This window comes from Molossus molossus, unplaced genomic scaffold (assembly GCF_014108415.1).
Source record: "Molossus molossus isolate mMolMol1 unplaced genomic scaffold, mMolMol1.p scaffold_m16_p_18, whole genome shotgun sequence".
Taxonomy (NCBI): domain Eukaryota; kingdom Metazoa; phylum Chordata; class Mammalia; order Chiroptera; family Molossidae; genus Molossus; species Molossus molossus.
The window spans coordinates 46,238,491-46,259,454 of record NW_023425353.1 but is presented as its reverse complement, the minus strand read 5'-3'; the positions used below and the strand labels follow the sequence as shown (position 1 = coordinate 46,259,454).

Sequence of the window (20,964 nt, the reverse complement as noted above, 5' to 3'; positions counted from 1 at the left end):
GTGTTTTATTTGGTCAACATGGTGGTTTTATTTAAAAATTGAGTCAGGGTTAAAAAAAATCAGGAGATCTCAAGTACATGTTTGGATTTCTGGTGTCCTCTGGAAAATCTGAAGATCTGGCACAACGTTCCCACAACCCACATGACAATCCCTCCCTGGAGCGGTCTACCTGTCACCTCCTTTACAAAGGAAACAGTCAGGCCTGCATCCCTCACTGCCATTATCCACTGCCCTGACCTCACTGTTTACAACTGCACAGGCTCTCCCTTTGCGCTCTGAGGTTCCATGTGACATTGGTTTCTTGAATAGCCTATGCCATCCCCCTCTCCATTGAAAGCTCATGAGGGCAGGGGTGTTTTCCTGTGTTTATTCACTTCTGTGTCCCCAGGGTCTGGTGCAGCAATGCAGACATGTGGATGGATGGATGGATGGATGGATGGATGGATGGATGGATGGATGGATGAATGAATGAATGAATGAATGAATGTCTAGCCCCCGGGGGAAGTTTACAAGCCTTGTTCTGCAGTCATACTCAGAAGAAAAGGCCAATTTTTACCTTTTTATACATCAAGAACATTGTATCGCCTCCCTACACGTCATTTTATTTTCTTTTTCATATTGCTTCGTGGGTGCCACGATCCCAATGTGTTTGCATTCGCTCGCTCTTCACAGCAATTTTGTCAAATGTGTGTTGTCTCTGAACTTTCCCTCAAATGTTTCCATTTTTATCTTTCATTCACTTCATTGCATTACATCCATTTCATCCTTTTGAGCAGATACTAAGTTCTGTACGTGGTTCAGAATTGAAAAGGTATGGGAAAACCTGCAGTAAACAGTCTTCTTGCAACTCCCACCCCTTAACCATGAGGCTTCCTCCTCATAGGCCAGCAGTGGTGTCAGTCTCCTGGGAGTCCAGCCACAGATATTCCCTGCATGCACGTTTCCATGTTCTCCTTTCCCTTTGCGTTCATAGACGTCACATCCCCTGTACAGTGTGCTGTTCTCACTGAACACTGTGTCTAAACACTGTTCTGTGTAAACTCATCCAGCGGCTCATCGCCTGGAGCTGCTCTGCCCTAACACACCGCTCCTTTTAGTAGCTGCGTTGGCTCTTCCTTCCAGACTGTTCACAGGCTCGCCCCAGAGCCAGCTCATAGCACGAAGCATCCTCCTGAATGTGTGCAGATTTCTCATTTACTTCACGGTCCTACCTGGGAAGGCATAACCAACGCAGAGATGGGACCCTGGACCCTGGCCATTGTCTCGTTTCTGGGTCAGGGGCCAGCCAGCCAGTCCCGGCGCAGAAAAGACAAGTTTTCCTTGTGGTGGCACAAGGTTACACCCCTCTGAGAGCTGAGTTTCTCGTTTTGTCATGTGAAAATACCAGAGACCAAGCGTTGGTTAAAAATAATCTTCTGGATGTGTAGAGGTTTGAAAGAATATGTCAAAAGATGAGTGGTTAACTCTAGGACAGGTTTTAATTGTTTCTTCCTTTATACTCTCTGTGTTTGCAAACACTTCCATGTGAATGGGTGTTATTTTTATGCTTTAAAAAAAATCGTTTTTAGAAATGTGACCCTTTGAAGCCTTCCACTCTGCGGCCTTCAGCGTGGGGTTGTAGTGCCTCAGCCATGCTCAGTTCTTGGCTGAGCATCATCATTCCTCACGCTTTGCAGAAGCAGGTCGCGTTCAATCAGTGTCGTTTCCGGTGCTGCCCTGTTAAGAATTGATATGTGCTGCCACCCACGTGCAACAGTCAGGGTCCGGGCAGGACAACCAAATGACACTGGTCATTCGAACAGAATTTACTACAGGGAATTGGCTATTGCACAGGTACGAGAGCACCAGAGAGCAGAGGAACACCTGTCACTCTTAGCGATGAGGTTCTGGGGACCCGGGAGCTCAGAGCGCAGTCCTGTGCAGCGGGGGGCACCGAGAAAGGGGCCAGCCAGTTGCTGCGGGAACCCCTGAGGGAAGCAGAGGCCTCCCGGGAATGCTCACACAGACTAGAGGCTCCAGCCCACCGCCCCTGCTGGCGGATGCTCACCGGGGCATGAAAAGCACCGGGAAGGAAGAGGAGCTTTTCTCTTCTCACCTTCCAGTCGCCCTCCCACGCCTCCTGTTGGCGGGATCGAACGCAAAGCCCTCTGGCAAGGACCTCTAGGAAAGAACAGAGCTTGCGAGGTCCCAGCGCCAGCATCGCAGAGCAGAGAAGGGAAGGGTGGGTTTGGAGCTGAAGGGCCATAGGTGACAGTCTGGCACTTCGCTTTTGGGTTGGAAATCCAGGGTTTTGTAAGTGACAGCCAGCTTTTTCCACTGCATTATTCTAAACCTTTCCTTTGAACAGCTGCTGACATCCTAATTTTCCAAATATATCTCTTGGCTCTTCAAGAAGAGCACCTTTCCTTTATTAAGGGTGTGTTCTTTGGTAATCCCTTTACCGTCAACTTTCCCAGCAGCATCCAAAGGGACCGAGCCTGGTAGCATGCGAGGGGTCGGGACGCGAGAGCAATTCATTTTCACGCACTCCCGCCCAGCTGGCACACTTGTAAGGTTTATTTTCATGAACTCGGCCACAAAATGATAGGGATAATATCCTCCATCAAATGGATCTGGGATTATTCATATAAATTCTCATTTTCTAAACAACCAAGTCACCTTTATCGAACTCAGGAAATGTCTCATCTCTAACTAGACACATTGGCCTGCCTCTGAGGTACAGGTGTCTTGCTAATAGGTGCCAGAGGATGTCAGACTCATCGAGAGTGGACTTTTCAAACAATCTGTGTCAACCAGACCAAACCTTGTGTTCTCTGCATTAAATCTTCACCTGCCCGATATTCTGATCTAGAACCTTCATGTTTCAAAAAAATATATATCCTATAGGTGCGATTGGTTCCCAGCTGTTGTCTTCGTAGATAATTGACATCACTAGTGGTCAGGGCCTTCCTTTCAAAACAGATGCAAGCTCAGATTCTTCAAGAACAAATTTGTCTTAGGGGTCAGGAGGCATAAATGTGAACCTCGATTTTTCAGACGCCAGTGTTTATCTTTAGACATTTAACATCTGAGCCTCAGGACCCTCATTTGTAAAAAGAAAATAACATGAGGTTGTGAGCATCGAATGAAAGAACTGAGATAGAGACACTCCAAAAGTATATAACTGTTACTGTTCTTGCAGTCAACTGTAGAGGTTTAGACCATAAAGTCTGGATTCGCGAGAAGTGGGTTCAATTCCTGGCTCTCCCAATTAAAATTTTTTACTACCTTGGGCAAGGGCGTGACACCTCCTAACGTTCATTTCCCCAACTGTATTGTAGGGTGGTACTACCTACGATATAGGTTGTTGAAAGTTATACAGGAGGTATGTAGGACACTGAGCAGAATAGCAAATACATAGTAAGCACTCAAAAAATGTTAGGTGCTATTACTATTATTATCTTTATTATCATTCTTACTTTTTAGGAAACCATATACACATATACACATGTGTAAGATGTATGGTGATTAACACATTAACATGTTAACATAGGTATCATTGTCTTCTTTTTTTCTCTACTTAATTTCACTGAACACACAAAGAGAAACTCTTCTGATTTGCTGTAGATTTTACTACAAAGCCACGGGCCGTGTCGGTTGAGTTGGCCTTTGTCTTGGAACTAAGAAGAGGTGACTCCAGCTGCACACTCGGTTCACAGGGGATCCTCATTATCTCTTTGGTGTTTTAAAACCTGGCTGACGTCCATTTCCGGACATCTTTGTTTTCAGATCACATGAATTCATTTTTCCTGAAAATCACACAGTGAGTTTTGATGTATGGCACGTAAAATCAGTGACACAGTTGATGACCAAGTCCCACTGTCTTTCTTTTCCTGTAAGACCATGGGCAGACGAGTGGGTCTTGTGTAAAATAAACATGTTGCCCTGGCCAGTTTGCTCAGTGGTTAGAGCATCAGCCTGAGGACCAAAGAGTCCCAGGTTCGGTTTCTGCTAAGGGCACGTACCTTGGTTGCAGTTTGTCCCCGGCCCCAGTTGGGGTCATTTGGGTGGCAACCAGTCAATGTGTCTCTCTCACATCGATGTTTCTCTCTCTCTCTCCCTCCCGCTGTATCTGAAGATGAATGCAAAAATGACCTTGGGTGAGGATACAAAATAAATAAATAAATAAATAAAATAAACATATTAATGATTCTAGAGATGGTACAGCTGAAGTGTTCCAAATCACATCCATTTGGGGACCAAAACGATATTTTTTGAGGGAAAGAAGTTGTGAAAAATATTGATTCAAATGTTCTCTCCCCAAGAAAGCATTCGTTGTCCCAACAGGGACCACCCAAGTAGTACCCTTTAAGTGTTGCAACACTGCTTACAATAGTCATTTTTACAAATGCTGCTGTCCCCAGAGAAGTGAGTTGTCCTCTTACCAAATCCCTTTTACACAGTATCTTGCTAGAGGATGGAAATCTCATGCTTTCCTAATATTACCAATTATTTTGTTAAAAATAATAATAATAATAATGTGTCCTGACAAATAGTATGTGTAATACTGTGCCCTTTTTATAAACTACAGCCATGCATGAAGTAAATCAAGTTATCAACAGATAGCAATCACTCCCTTCCCTCCTGGCCACCCCGTGTCAGCGAGGCCGTGAAGAGAACACCGCCTCGCATGCCAACTCGTCTCCCAGCAGGGCCCTCTGCAAATACTCAGTGCTCCAGATCCATGATTGGCCAGGCATAGCACTGACAGCTCACATTTATTGAGCACTTACTATGCGCCAGGCAACGCCCTAAGTGCTTTTCTCATGTGAACTCATTTAAAACTCATGACCTCTCTGCAAGGGACACGCTGTCTTCTTCTAGGACAACTGTAGCGATGATATGAAAACACGCTGGTGTAGATATTCTGTCCCAGCGTCCAGATTGCATGGTCAGAACCATTTCAGCCCAGTCACCTGCACTTCACACGACCCACATTCTGAAAGGCATCCGTTTACAGCTGGAACTTGACCAGGAACACTGGCAGGACTCCCCAGCAGGGATGGCATGATGATGTGCAGAGCATCTGTGTTGTGTAGTTGCTGTATTTTTAGTCACCCTTTCCCTCCCACACACTCCCGTGGCCCTCCGCACTTTTGATAGAGGACCAAATACGACCTCCTCTAACTAGGATTGTTAGTGTGCATTCTGACATCTTCACCAGGCAGTGCTTGACGGAGGGGGGAATAGAGCTTAGTCACGGTGTGCCCATCACGGCTCCCAGCTGAGTGACCTGCACAGTGGGTGGAAGCATATGACTCGGCAGTGGAGCACACTGGCTCTGGGTTGGCTTTCTAACTCCTCGTCTCACCACCTGGGGACAAAGGGCAAGTTTTTATGTCCCTCTAACCCTCTGCTTCATCAGTGAGCAGGAAACAACTGAGTGTCTCTTCCTCCAAACAGTCTTGTTGTTGATGACATGGTGGCTGTGTATTCCTCAGGAATTCTCTGGAGACATGGTAGCAGTCCCCAAGAGTCTTTCTACAGCACAGCGTTGCTCACATCTTAGGGATTCCCCAGTGAGATTGTTGAAGCCAGGACTCTGGGTAACCTCCTGACATTCATCCAACCAGACGCTCTGTGCTCAAGCAAGTACCTGTCAAGATGTTGAGCAAAGAAACAGGCAGAAGAGTCCAAGGAAGAGTTTCCCTCTTCACAGCCTTCCAGGGGGTGCTGTTGAGCTCCAGGGGAGGGAGAAGGTTCTCGTTGAGTTGTTGCTATATCCATCGTGTCCCATATCTGTTACCAGATGATCACAATGTCAGAGTTAGAGGAAGGTTCACAGGGCTGCTAGTCAAGCATCTTGGTTCATAGCTGCAGATGAGTTGAACTCTGTGAGGGAGAGGACAGTGGGTCATCAGTAGATGGTCATGTAAACATGGCTAGAATTTTTCTTGACATTGTAAGTTCAGAAGGGTCAAATCTATGCAAAGCTCAGTCTCATACAAAGTGACTGCTTACTTTCCAAAACTGTGAGTCCTGAAAAAGGCCAGAATTTGGGGAGGGGTGGACATTATTAAGAGAAAGCCATATAACCCAAATAAATTACTCTTGAGTTAAGCCTTGACCACAGTAATTTGGATTCTAATTATAAATCAAGAGATGGGATGGTCAGACAATGTCTAGTTAAAAAAAAAATCACTCTTATAGAGACAAAGTGACTTAGGGTTATCAAGGGCTGGGCAGTAGGGGAGGGTGGAGGGGCATCTGTACAAGGACCACAGATTTTAAATTACATTTCTTTATTGACTAATGAATGTTTCTGGCAGCAAATAAGGGCTAAGGAAGACCCTCTTAACTCACCTTCCAAAACCAAGCCAGAGAAAACCCACGTGCCTGATAAGAAATATTAATAGCCTATGTTTCCTTTTCAGCTTCAGATTTAACACTCTGTGCAATGCCTCAAGTTGAAGTGTGCATTTTTAAACGTTTTATTGAGACATCATTTACATAACAAAGTTCACCCACTGAAGTGTACAATTCAGTGGGTTTAGTTTATTTACAGAGTTATACAGCTCTCACTCTAATCTCATTTTAGGACATTTTCATCACCCCAGAAAGAACCCTTGTACCCAATAGCAGTCACCCCTGTCCTTGCAGATTCCCTTCCATTCTCCCCTACTGCCCAGCCCCTGATAACCCCTAATTCACTTTGTCTCTATAAGAGTGATTTTTTTTTAACTAGATGTTGTCTGACAGTTTCATCTCTTGATTTATAATTAGAATCCAATGATCAGTATTTCCTTAAAATTCATCATTTTTGAAAAAATTTATGTTCTTCATGCATCACTGAGCTTTTCCTCCTCATTCCGCCCTGTCTTTCACCACCACCTACAGACATGACCATCGGGGTTCATGTAACAAGGATTTTTAAGGGCCGCGGTGTGCCACACACAGGCGGAGACCTTAGGTAGTCAGTGAGCAAACCAAAGACCCCTGATCTCAAGGCGCTGCCCTCCTAGCACAGGGAGACAGGACAATACACAACAACAACAAACCCAGAAGTAAACTGTGCAGTGGGCTCACGAATGCTGTGACCTGCGGGGACAAGGAAGCTTGGAGCAGGATAAGGGGCCTTAGGACGGCTGGTGCACAGGGGCAGGCAGGACCAGCAGGGACTCGTATGGTCAAGGTGGGCATCCCCAAGAAGTTAAGGTTTGCAGGTCTCTCGGAGGAGAGGGAGAGACCCCGTCAGTGTCTGGGGGATGAGCATGTCTGGGACAGTCGCATTGCAAAGGCCCTCTGGTGGGGGCATAGAGGACGTGTAGGCATAGCAAGGAGGTCGGTGGAGCTGAAATGGGTGAGAAGCAGGAGAGCCAACAGAAAGGCCAGTGGGGCAGATCATAGGAGCCACGGCAAGGTTCTGAGCAGTGGCTGCCATGCCCTAAATCTAAATCGTGTTCTCAGAGGACCACTCTGACCGCCATGCGCGAAGAGATCAGGAGGGAGCCAGGGCAGAATAGGGGGACGGCCCGGATACCATCTTAGAGGCCACTCTAGGTCAGTGGTTCTCAACCTTGGCTGCATATCAAATCACCTGGGCAGCTTTACAAAACTGAAGCCTAAGCTACAAAACACTGACTGGTCTGGGGTGCAGCCTGGGCCCTGAGGCTTTGCGAAGCTTCCCAGGCGATCTGTACGTGCAGCTCAGGTTGGCCAATAAGAGTTCTAGGAGCACTCAGCAGTCCCACCCATTTGACTTTGCAGCTGGGAAACAAAAACCCACAGCTGGCCCTGGCTGCTTATTGGCAAGGCTGTTCCGGGCGACCAGACATCCCACTGCTACTTCAAGGCCAGAGTTGGCACTGCAGACGGTGTCCCAACCAGGATGGGGCTCCACCTGGGCGGCCACACACACCTTGAGGAGCTCAGTCCCATTCTTTGGCTGGATCCAAATTTCAGCCTCTGAATGGAGAGCCAGGCTTTCTCCCTGCACCAGACAGAGGGTTGGTTGTAAGGTATCAGGGCAGAATAGAAGGATAAGGCTAGAAGTGAGTATGTGACTCATTCAAACAAGCATTTCTTGAGAATTATAGTTGCAGCGCGCCAGGCATTGTGCAAGGATCTGCCGATAAAAAGATAAGTTCTAACTGTCCTTGCCCAAGCGGCATGGCTCCAAGTGAACGCCGTATAATATTTCAAAATGTGTTATTTGTGGGAAGGCTTTAAATAAACCAAAGGGAGGGGGGACCCTTCGGTTGCATATCTGAGCTGTTGGCATTTCTAATTCAGAGGGATGAATAGAACATCATTGTGCTGCGCAGGCACAAGTACAGCAGAGAGAACGATGCTTGGAGCCATGAGCCGAACATGAATCAGCAATCTCATTCTATTGTTCAGACAATAATTATGATGCTGGGAGTATGCTACCAAAACGTTCAAGGTGATGAAATAAGGAATACGAGTTTTGATAAATAAGTGCAAACCAGGGAAAATGCCAATAAAATATTTTTAATGCTACCAAAAAATAAAATAAAATAAAAAGACTCATGCAGAAAGCCCCTCTCCCCAGCAGGAAACAGACGCTGGCTAAAACATTGCATCTTGTAATTGACTTCCTCAAAGGAATGTAAAAAACTTGAGAGGATTTAGGGAAAGCTGATTTGTAAACATGGAAAATACAACCCGTGAGAAGGGAGATGATTTAGACTCCGCGTTGGCCACCCCCAGCGAGTGTTTATTCACTCTTGTGATGAGGAAGTAGGGCTGCCCTAGCTTCAGCAACAAACAAGTGTTTCTTGAGTGCCTGCTATATGCTGATGGCTGGGCCATCTGGTGGGGAGAGGAAAGGGGTGGTCTTTGGAAGAACTTCTAATCTGTGGCATTGGGCAGAGAAGTGCAGATACTATAAATCACTCATTGTCAAACTCCAGCATGCTTCAGAATCATCACCTGGAGGGCTTGTTCAAACAGACGGCTGCACCCCACCCGCAGAGCTTCTGATTCAGTGGGTCTGGGCTTAGCCCGAGAGTCTGCATTTCCAAAGAGTTCCCAGGTGATGCGGATGCTGCTGACCAATCAGCTGGGAGGCCCTTTCTACACATGCCTGGGCCCAGCCCTAGAGATGGGGAGCAAGTCTCCTCTGCTGATTCTGCTGTGAACCCCTCCTGTGAATTAAGAACCACTTTTTCCGCAGCCTCCATGATTGTGCCCCAAACTGAGACATTAGTATAGTACAAAGCTAACCTCTTTGAAAATGTTAAACTCCTGCTTAGATCGTGTCTCGTTGTCACTTTATTACGACAGGACTTGAGTGTCTCAAATTCAAGGGGGCCCACTTAAAATGCAAGTGGCCCTCCAAGAATGTAACTTCGCCAACAGAGCCCGGTGTCTTGGTAAGCACCTATTCCCTGGTAATGTTTCGGACAAGGCTGACTGTGCCTTGGGAAAAAGTGTGGGTGCCTGCCTAGCAACAGGGGTAGCCTACCAAGATGGTACCTCAGTTTCTCACACATGTCCCCAAATGGCTTAGGCTGTGGCCCCCAACATGTGACTCCTGGAGAGTACAGTCAGATCACCTTGGATCTCATTAGAAATACAGACACTTGGATCTACCCGCCCCTGTCCCCAGACTGGCTGAATCAGAATTGCAGGGGGTGGAGCCCAGCAGTCTGTCTTAACAAGCTCCCCAGGTGCTTGCTCAAGTTTGAGAACCACTGGTTTCGTTTAAGTCTAGCTTCATTGCTACTTATAAGTCAGAAACAGAGCAGGATGGAAAAGCAGGCAACCTGGCATTGATAGATCTAATCCTGCAAGTAGTCTGCTATGTTAAACATGCTCACTTGTCAGATTTTCACCTAAGATATTAGTATCACGCCAACTTCCTGACCACCTTTGGCAGTCCTGTAATTCTCACTGATAATGGGACTTACTGCGCGCGCGCGCGCACACACACACACACACACACGCCCTTGTTAGATGATACAAGGGCTCTGTTCTTTTACTTTCCAGAGATGTTATCACAACCTCCCCATATGATAGAGGCCCAGGAAGCACTCCTGAATGATGGTCAAGTCTTATTTATTCCAAAGGCTGCCTTCTAGCCTGTAAAAGCCCCTCTGCATCTCATTTTCTTATCCTCTACTCCTGGACAGTAAGCCAGGCTGACTCACTCAGCTGTGTGAAGCTGAAAGGTCAAACTGTGTGGCCATGGTCTTGCAAAGAGTGAGGGGTGAAGCGGGATCGTGCAGACCACGCCTTTGAACTTTCACTGATTCCCCAAAGTGTTACAGCCGTGGTTCCCAAACTCTGTAAACCCTCAGACCCACAGGAACACAAGGGAACGTCTTTCAGTTTTGAGGGAAACACAGCAGACACCCCACAAATACCATTTGGCTGTTTGGACCTAATTACTTAATAAACAGAATGTTTAAGTATTTCTTTCAACCTGGGGTCCCTGTGAAAAATAATTGCTGAAATAGTAAGGGTGCCATGAACTGAGGAAGTTGGGAGTCTCAGTATTCTAGAATCACTGATGTCGCCCGAGGACATTTTTGCATTTATCTTCAAATAGAGAGGGAGGGGGAGAGAGAGAGAAACATCGATGTGAGAGAGACACACTGGCCGCTACCCACACAACCCCAACCGGGGCCGGGGACAAACTGCAACCAAGGTACATGCCCTTAGCGGGAACCGAGCCTGGGTCCCTCAGGTCCGTGGGCCGACGCTCTAACCGCTGAGCCAAACCGGCCAGAGCTAGGAGGAGGTATATTTTGACTATACACTTTCTGGTCAGAACCATACATAGATAAGCCAGCACACTTAAGGAAATAAACATTCTAAATTTAACTTAAATGTCAGGGGGCGGAAACTATAAGAAAATTCTAATCACGTGAGTCTTCTATGGGTTTCTTTTCTTTTTAACCTTCCTACCAGATGGACCCAGCCCGACTCCCTCACTCATCCCTTAACTATGGTTCCTTTGGTTTTTAAAAATAATGACAACCTACATTCTCACTGGGTGCCCCAGCCCTTTCTTTATGACCTAAACATAACGAATGAATTCTTACAAATTTGAGGTCATCATTGTTCTCGTGCATTCCTGAGAATCACCCTTAAAGCATTTTATCAAAAGACAAAATCCAGGCTGTGTGTGCTGCACTGTGTACATGACATGTCCCAGGAAACCACAGAAACGTGCCAGTGAAGTCAGCCGAAGGGGCAGGCATCAAGCAGGTGAAGGAGAAGCCAGTGCCGGGGACATGGAGGCTATGTGAAGTTTTGAAGTACATTATGTAAGGACTTTGCATTGTGTCTCCCCTCCCCACCCACCACTTGGCATTTAAGTAATAAGCAGTTATAACCATATTTGTCAGGAGAGTTTGATTTTATCTTCAAGGAATTTTAGGGCCAAAGCAGTCTTCCTAACACCTTTCTGTAGCCCAGAGTTTAAAATCTGCAGGGAGCTCCCTGTGGATTCCAGAGGCAGCAGCAAAGCGAAGCTCAGTCTGGGTGAGGCTGGCCCCTGGGGGGTAGAGGGCTCTGTCAGTGGCCAAGTGCGTGTCTTTCCTTCTGAAGCTGTCCAGGGTTGGGGGAGGGAGTGGGTTCTTGTTTGTTACTGCCTTACTCACCACCAAACACTTTTAAGAAATCAATAATAAATTATTTGCTTTCCTCCTCATGTTTTATTTTCATGCTCGTGTTTGTTGTTTCTCGTGCACGTGTCTCAATGAGTCACCTCACCACAATTACATATGCAGGCATCTGCTGGTGCTCTGTGGTAGCCTCGTTCCTCAGGAGTTATTTCACTCCCCTGACGCGATGAATGTGTTTCCAGCCCTCTCGACACACACACACATGCACACGCGTGCATACACACACGCACACACGCACACACGTGTGCGTGCACATTTTATTTTCCTTGGCACAGGAAAACTACGCTGCTCTCCACCAGGTGTCAGTAGAGTCAGTTTTAACCGCTTGTTTTGGTCCACGGGGCATCTGCGGAAGATGTTGCTCCTGCCCTTAGACGTTTCCTCAACCCACCCGTCTGCTTCCTCTGGCGAGACTGGGCCCCATGTCTCAGAGGGGCTGGGAGATGGTAGTCCACCTGCAGAGAAAGGTAGCTACGCGGGAACGCCGGCGCGAACAGAGCAGGCAGTCAAGTTGATTCTTTCAGCGCTGGCCTCATGAAACTTTTACTGGCTGGCTTTTTCTCGACTTTTCTATCATGACATTATGTGGCTAGAAGTTGTTCCAAGTTTCACTCAGTGCGACAATAAATTAGCTGTAGCAGATTGTCTGACATGCACAGGACGCTCCTGCGTCTGTTTTCAAGCCCACTCGGACCCCAAGAGCCCCACTCCCCCTGCTGACCTAGTCCTCAGCGCAGAAGCAGGAATTTACTCCGCATGCTGCCCCAGAACCCTGCACGCCAGGACGGAAGAGTTCTACCGTGTCTCCAGTGTGTGTGTCCTACTTAATTCATGCAGTCCCCTTTGTAGTGAATGGCCGTATTCCTAGTTTGGGAACGAAACTCTTGGCTCTTCACACCCCCGGTGTCATTGTGCTGGTCAGTGGCTGGGCCCACACTCTTTCCATGCCATGGTGACTTTGCCTAAAGAGAGAAGGGAAAGGGAGGGGACGAGGGAGAGAAGAGGACAGTGACTTGGCATGGGATAAGATGAAGAGTAGAAATGAGCCCTGTAATGAGATTGTTGAGCTTCAATTAAAAGGGGTGGGAAGGGTGGAATTAAAGATTAATCATTTTGCAAGAAAAAAATAGTCAGCCATAGCAAATTAAGCTCAACCACAGATCCTGGCTGTATTGTCTCACCCTCTCAAGGCAAAACCCAGTGATGCTGAACATCTGAAATGGGAATTACAGCTTTGCCACTCAATAGTCACTTGCTGGTGGCTCCTATGTGGGGCCTTTGTTTCCCACCGTACCCAGCAGAGGTGGTCCACTCGGAGGTGGTCCGCTAGGACTAACACCTGAGCCACAGCACGAGGCATGGCTTCTGTTTTCCTATATGTTTATTAACTAACTCAGAGTCTTCTGTTCCTTTTTAATCAGCCCCAGCCCCAGTCTAACTGTGCTGGCTTTTAAGTTTTTTTCCCTGACTTATTTTTTTATACTACACTCCCAAATAGGGTTAGTTTTACCAAGTGGAAAAGGTGGATTATACGGGGGGTATGATTTGAATACACCCCTTCTCTCTTCTCTTCTGTTTGAGTTCTTAAGTTATTACCATCATCGGAAATTCAACCATTATATATTCACTTCATTGGATCTTAGATTTTCTATTAAAAGGCAAAAACCTCGGAAGAACAACTCAGCTGCACTAAGTATGCTGTAAAGTTGGGGACAAATCCCTTGGTGTATCCAACCTTCCTTGCCCCTCAAAACAAATTTAAATGAACATGAAAGGCAACTTTGAAAGGGAAAAGAATTCACGACAGGTAAAATTCCGTCCTGGAAGAGAATGGCAGAGGGGAGGGGAGCAAGTCCAGTCCATTTATCTTGGTGGTGATGGGGTCTGGGGAGGGGCTTCTATGCTGCTGTGAGTCTGTAAAGCACATGAGGGCACTTCCGAGTGGAGGCCAGATCACAGCTCCGATTTCCCACACTTTAGGGACGACTGGGACTGGCCAGGAGGTCCCAATAACAGTGACTAGAATAATGAAGAAAAATTATAATCACTAACATTGGGCCCGACTTGTAAATTTACAAAGCATTCCGATTGCCTCGGTCCCCATCATAACCTAACGGGTGGGAACTGATTCCACTGCAGATGAGGCTTAGCGAGCTGAGCCACCTGTCCGAGGTGGCCACGCTCCTGAGCCGGGACTCCAGACACCCTGGGATGACGCCCAGTGCAGTCTCTCCTCCATATCTAGCATTGCACTTGCACGTAAAGGTTTTCCAAAGGTCAGAGTGAGAGGTTTGATGGGAATGGGCATCTCCCTCTGAGGGGAAGGGGATGGAAGGGTTGTTTCAAGAGGGACAGGAGCGTTTTTCAAACTGGGGGCAAGAGGCACCGAGTGGAGTCCCACAACCTCTTTGCCCTCCTAGCGTGAGGTGTGGCCCACTGAGGGGACAGCCATTTGCCTTCACCCAGCTGTGTTTGCAGATGCCATAGGTAGGGTAGTGGCAATGTCAAAGTGGGGACAGGGTGTGGGGGGCTGTGGCCCCACCCCATAAACCCCAGCAGTGCCCAACGCCCCACAATACCCAATAAACTTGGTAAAAAACCATCGTTTGCTATGTAAACACGACTTCAAGACACATCTCCGAGCTATGCCCTCCACTCCTGGCACCATGACCCCTGAAATCCTACGTAGGAAGTGTAGGGCATCCACATTTTCTCAATGCCAAGTGAGAGGGTGGGTCAGTCCTCCTCAGAGAGCCTTCCTGGTGTTAATGGTCTCAACTTAGAGTCTGTTACAGCCCAGCCCTTGTGCATCTGACCCTTTAAACTGAACCAAGAGATTTGCCCATGAAGGTTACCCCCACCGCAGCTCCCAGCCCGCACGTGGCTTCCGGGGGCCGCCCAGGAGCAGCTGCTGAAGCGTTAGCAGTGAGCCCTGCATATCCGCCGTGCTAGGCATCGGGCTGCGTGGTGCTCTGGTCCCCTTCCCCCGAGAGCCAAGGAAAAGCAGACTAAGGAAGGTGACCTTGAAAAGACCACAAACGCCTTCTTCAGAAAAGGTGCGCGTGGAGACCCAAGGAGGGCGCAGTGTTTCGTTTTCATTACGTAGGGATTGTGTAAGCGATGACATAGTCAGTCCATGGGGAAAGATTACTTTTCAGGGGTAATTTTTAATTTTTTTCTTTATTGATTTTTAGAGAGAGATGAAGGGAGAGGGAGAGAGAGATAGAAACATTGATGAGAGAGAACATTGACTGGTGGCCTCCTGCATGCTCCCCGCTGGGGATTTGGTCCACTACCTGGGCATGTGCCCCGACTGGAATCCAACCGGTGACCTCTCGGTGCATAGGTTGACGCTCAACCACCAAGCCACACCGGCCGGGCTCAGGGGTAATTTTTATAGTTGTCCCTTCAATGTTGTGGTTTCTGTTGGAAAAAAGGAAACACAAGAGGACAGCAGGCGTGGAGTCAGGACGAGTGTGCCCAAGCTTTACAGGATGGAGTTAGGGCTGTTCTCTCCGGGCCTAGTCTGTCCGGCTTTGCGACCTTGAACATGAAGACAGAACAGCAATGACCCCACGCAGAGGCCAGCAGAGGGCTAGCCTCCTGAGGGGTCCCCCTCCACACTGTGGCAGAGTGATCTTTATCAAATGGAGTTATGCCCCCAAGGACCTTCCATGGCTCCCCATTTCCCACAGGATCAAGTCCAAATGTATAGCAAACCTGTCAAGATCCTTCACCATCTTGCAGCTTCATTCTTGGCCACTTCCTGCCCCCTTCCCACCCAAATCACATATCCTGTGCCAAGTTGCAGTTCCTTTTGCTCTTCGTGAGCCGACCTTTCAGCCCAGAGCAAGCTCAGCCCTGAGGGCTGTCCCCCTAGCCCATGACATCTGCAGTTTATAGCTTTAACTGCTCCTTGCCAATAGGTTCTGCCTTCCCAGCCAGCTTGTGAAACAGATTGCAAATCCCTTGAGGGCTCAGAGCCTGTGGTCTTAACCTATTTGCATCCCTGGTATTTATTCCAGTAGTAAATGCTTATATTGCATTCATCACTGTCTCAGTATTTCTCCCTCCTGTATGTCACTTGAATCCCTCCTCCTCCGCTCCCCCTTCCAGGGCCACCACGGAGGTCCAGCCACCTTCGCCTCTCCCCGGGACCTGCGGTGGCCCCTGACCGGTCTGCTTTCACTCAGCAGCCGCTGTGAGGCTTTAAAACTCAAATTGGATCCTATTGCTCCCCTGCTGAAAAGCTGCATGATTTAAAGTTTCCCGATTTGTCCACATAAGGCTCATTCTTGCAGCGTAGTTCATGAGCTCAGGAGCAGAGAGGTGAGAATATGGCATCAAATCATGACGCGGGGAGACCTGCCGAACAGAAAAGCCTTCGGGTCCCGGTCACCTCCACTGAGAAGCCTCTCAGGATAGCCCCGGGCAGAAATGACCTCTCCTTCCTCTGGGTCCCAGTCTGCTCTGACGAGACACGTACGGGGAATCCTACACACGCTTGTGCATTTGCTTGTCGGTGTGATCCTCTCCCCCTGTTAGGCTGGAAGCCCTGGTGGACAGCCTGCCATGCTGTCTTTGCACAAAGCCAAGGGCACTGGCTGAGCAGAGCAGGCCCTCAGTCAAGGCCTCGCACTGAGCAGCCAACTGAATGGCTCATGTAAAAGGAACACTCTCCATTTCAGGAGCGCTTGCCTAGGAGACTAAACCGCATGTGCTTCTCCTAGTCAGTGTCATGAGCTGAAACGTTGACGCTGTGCAAGGACCGTGAACTTGGGAAGGCCCGGTACACAGACCCTCGCTGGGCTGGCGTATGACTTCCCAGCCCGAGCTGACACATGATAGGCAGACCCCCCTCCTGGGCAGAGCCCCGCCATCTCCCATAGCATGGTCCCCACCCCTTCTCCCACCCTCCTTCTCGCGACTGCCCAGTGTGCATTGCCCTTGCTGGCAGATAAAAAACTCAGCTTTCTTTAGCATTAAGCTCTTCGGATTCTGTTCTCTCCTTTGTGCACATGACCGGCTGGTGAGCCCCAGGCCCCAGCCGTGCCCTGGAGAGGACCTTCCCTGCCTGCGCCCCTCTGCACTGAGCACCCTGCGGGCGCCCTGCTGGACCACCGGGCCCCGACTCCTGTCTGCTCTGGAAGGTTCTTAGGAGCTTTCCTGGAATTACATTTAAAACTCTCGAGCTCATTGAAGGAAAATAGCACTAAATACTATAGCACCTTAGCATTTAGTGCTGTTAATATACCATTAATTCTTCACTAATGGTGACAGTAGAGCACAAGTAATACTAATATACTGTTAATGCTATAATAATGGCAATAGTATAATGATACTGAAGTACTAGAGTACTAAATAGAACCGTATAGTACTATAGTGAAAGGAAAACAGTAGTAAACAGGAAAATCAAAACAAAATTTTGTGGTGATAAGATTTTTAGAGTCTTCACAAGATTTTTTTTCCCTATTCCTGGATTCTTCCTGCCTCGCCCGTAATTCCTTTCTATAGTTTACATGCCTGTTCCTCCCCCTGTTTTCCTCTCTCCAAACATCCTAAAAAGGCATCGTATTAGCCCACCTCAGGTCTTGGCCAAAGGTGGAGCCCCGTGAGCACTGTGGTTGGCCCAGCTTGGGCCAAGTTCTCCATCCTCCCAGAACATTTGGGAGCAATGTCACAGGAAAATGTGCCCACTTCCATGTGTTGGGAGGGGGAAGTTCATGGAAGCTGAGTTTCCAAGAAGAGCAAGAGTCTGAACATTCAGGAACATAAGTATGATCTGAGCGGTCCCCTGGGGGTATCTCAGAACCTGGTCCCTCTCACTGAAAACCGGCTGAACAGGTGGGTGAGGGCGGAGCACCGAGCTGGGGGCTGGTGACCCTGAAATGTGAATCAGTAGCAAGCATGCATTTTCCTAGTAGTTAATAGTCATCTCTTCTACCAGATGCCAGTTCAGGTTACTTATACCATGCCATGTTCACTTTCATTGATTTTATTTTATTCAGTTATTCAACATATATTTATTGACCACCTATTCTGTATCTGACTTTCTGCTCAATGTGTAAGTTATAAAAATAACAAAGACAGTCCCTGACACAAAGAAACTGCGGTCTCGTGGGAAAGACAGCCATGCAAACATGGCATCACCACGGGGGTGACAAGAACTGTGATCCAGGTGGAACGCAATGCCACAGTATTAGATGTGGAGACAGAACGAATGACTCTGTGTACATCCATGTTGTAAACATAATGTACTTACTTCCTCTTCCACATGCGTCCTCCACTCCAACCAGTTATTTAAGTCTTGCCTCCTCATCCAAGGTTTTATGCTCAGACTACATGATGGTTTACCCAGCACTTTCACTCACATCGTGTAAACCTCAGAAACATCAGCCTCATGAAGTAGAGTGAGTATTATTTTCCTCATTTTGCACACGAAGAAATGGAGCCCGTGCTTTGGAACCACTTGTCATGATCCCACAGCTCGTGTGGGATAGCATCAAGCCTCCAACCCACGCCTCAGGCTTCAGTACCATTCCTCAGCCACCATGCCACCGCTCCCTACCTCTGAATGCAGAAGCCCCTTCTAGAAAAAGAAATCTAATTTTGATCTGTCCCCAGCTATATTCTGAAGGACTCTGACCCACATTCACCAGCCATCTGGGTCATCCATCTGTGCACATTCTTCAACATTTTCTCTCTGCCGGGACACCTCTGGTCACTGATGCCCACGGCGCCTCCATCCCCGGTCTGAGGGCCAAGTCTCCCTGTCGCTGTCAGATCTCAGTGATGTAGAAGTGGGGGAGAGCAGTTCGGCGCTGACAGACAGTCACAGATGGGAAGATGAGAACATGGATTTTGTTCTCCAGAGCAGTGAGCATAAGTTTGAAGTGCACTTCAGTCACCTGTGGATCTTGTCCAAATGCAGATCCGATGGAGCAGGTTCGAGATGGGACCCAATTTTTTTGTTTCTAACAAGCTCCCAGGCGAGGCAAGGATCCAGATCGAAGATGCTAACACATCAGAGCGACTTGGAAAAAAACAGCACATCGGTGTGCTGGTAGCTTTCTTTAAAACTTGAAAAGAGACATGTGATCCTGAGTAACATATTATTTTAAAGACATCTTTATAGAAGGAACCCTGAGATCTTGTTGATGACGTAATCTCTATGCTTCAACTTCCCCCGTTTGGACTTGAGGGTAACAAAGTGCTGATCAACACGTGATATTGTTTGGAACAAAAACATTTTGGAAAATGCAGATTCTAACCTGTGGTTTTTTTCTTGTCTTTTTCTTTGTAGGAGATGTCAGTGAAAAAAGGGGTCCAGAATGATTACTAACCCATGACTCCCAACAGTATGACAGGTATCTATACTTTTGAATTTTCTTGCTGTGTCTCCATTTTTTTCAAGTTTTATTAATTCATATTTATACAAAAGTTTCTCCTTTTCCCCCCCTAGACACCCTCCTCCCCATCCCACCCCACCCCCAGCATTGTTGTCTATGTCCATTGGTTATGCAAACGTGCGTATCAGTTCTTTGGTTCATCTCATCCTTCTCCCCCACCCCCCTACCCTGAGGTTTGTCAGTCTGAACTGTATTCCTTTCTATGTCTCTGGGTCTCTTTTGTTCCTCAGCTTATTTTTTTCATTATATTCCACAAATAGGTGAGATCATGTGATATTTGTCTTTCTCTGACTGGCTTATTTCGCTTAGCATAATACTCTCCAGGTCATCTCAAAGGATAAGAGATCTCTCTTTCTTACAGCTGCATAGTACTCCATTGTGTACATGTACCACGGCTTTTTTATCTACTCATCTACTGATGGACACTTGGGATGTTTCCAGATCTTAGCAATTGTAAATAGTGCTGCTATGAAGATAGGAGTACATATATTCTTTCTGATTGGTATTTCGGGCTTCTTAGGGTATATTTCTAGAAGTGGGATCACTGGGTCAAATAGCAGATCAATTTTTAATTTTTTGAAGAAGCATCGTATTGTTTTCCATAGTGGCTGCAGCAGTCTGCATTCCCACCAGCAGTGTACTAGAGTCCCCTTTTCTCCACATCCTCGCCAGCACTTGTTATTTGATGATGTGTTAATGGCAGCCATTCTGGCAAGTGTGAGGTGATACCTCCTAGTTGTTTTAATGCTGTGTCTCAATTTTGTTCCACTTATTGAGAAATATAAGATGTCTAGAAGACCAGCCTGAAAGTCTTAGAAACAATAATGTCCAAACCAACAAGTGTTATTAAATGCAAATGCATCTTGGGAATACATCCCTACAAATACGCTTTCATCTTCTTCAGAAACTATGAGATGTGTCATCACCACAGATGTGATGGGGAGGAAATGATAATTCACTGTGAAAGGCTAGTTTTTCAGATCAGTATAATAAATGGCTCTGCACACTCACAGACCACAGAGTCCTGGCATCTTCCGCGAAGTGAGCTGTTTATTTAATTCAGCAGTAGAGTTAGAATGGGATATGATTCAATCACATAAGGTAAAGTGAGCTACAAACTCTTAGCAAAGGACAAAGGAGCAACAGAATGAGCCCCAAGAAACAAGTTTGCAGTAGCATCGTTCTGGCCAGTCGCTCAGTGGTTAGAACATAGGCCTGCAGACCAAAGAATTATGTGTTTGATTCTGGTCAAGGGCATGTATCTTGGTTGCAGTTTGGTCCCCAGTCCTGGTCAGGGTCGTGCGGGAGGCAACCAATCAATGTGTCTCTCTCACATTGATGCTTCTCCCCCCCCACCCCCGCCCCCATCTGAAGATAAATGGAAAATATCCTTGGGTGAGGATTTAAAAAAAAGATTGCAGTAGCATGAATTCTTTGTGCAACACATAGAGCAGGGTTGCAAACCCAAAGACCCCAGGGGCCAGGCGGAGACAGATTGGGTGTACAAACAAAACTCCTCTCTGAGGAGAAGCCCATGCTATACCCCAGGCTATCACTGACAAGCAGAGATGGAGCCCAGTGTGTTCAGAGATACTGAATTTTCAAAAGTTAGAAATCCAGGTTTTAAATAAAATACCCCCAATTATAAATGTGAGCAATCATTGTATAAAAATATAAAAGAACTCATGGCCCAGTCAAAACGCCTGCTTTGACTAGAATCAACCAGGGACTGTCAGTTTGTGACCTCTGTTATCCACCGTCCGGCCCAGCACAGAGCCATGACTATTCTGATGACCATGGCAGGAGGGCAGGTACCCAGGGACTTCTGTGGGTCATGGATACACCCTCACTTTTGGTCATCTCTTTATGTCCCCTCCCCACCCAGTGACAAACTAAATGTACAGGACAGTTCTTCCCAGAAT

General features: G+C 47.3%; 1 protein-coding gene across 3 annotated transcripts in view; it reads left to right on the top strand.

Annotated features, from left to right (window-relative positions):
* Positions 1 to 20,964, top strand: part of THRB (thyroid hormone receptor beta) — a 346,849-nt gene that overhangs the window by 229,701 nt on the left and 96,184 nt on the right. For all 3 annotated transcript variants that reach the window (XM_036267242.1, XM_036267244.1, XM_036267243.1), the window contains exon 3: positions 18,937 to 19,000. In XM_036267242.1, coding sequence (XP_036123135.1) covers positions 18,979 to 19,000 — 22 coding nt within the window. In that variant the 5' untranslated portion in view covers positions 18,937 to 18,978. The remainder of the gene's footprint in view (positions 1 to 18,936; positions 19,001 to 20,964) is intronic.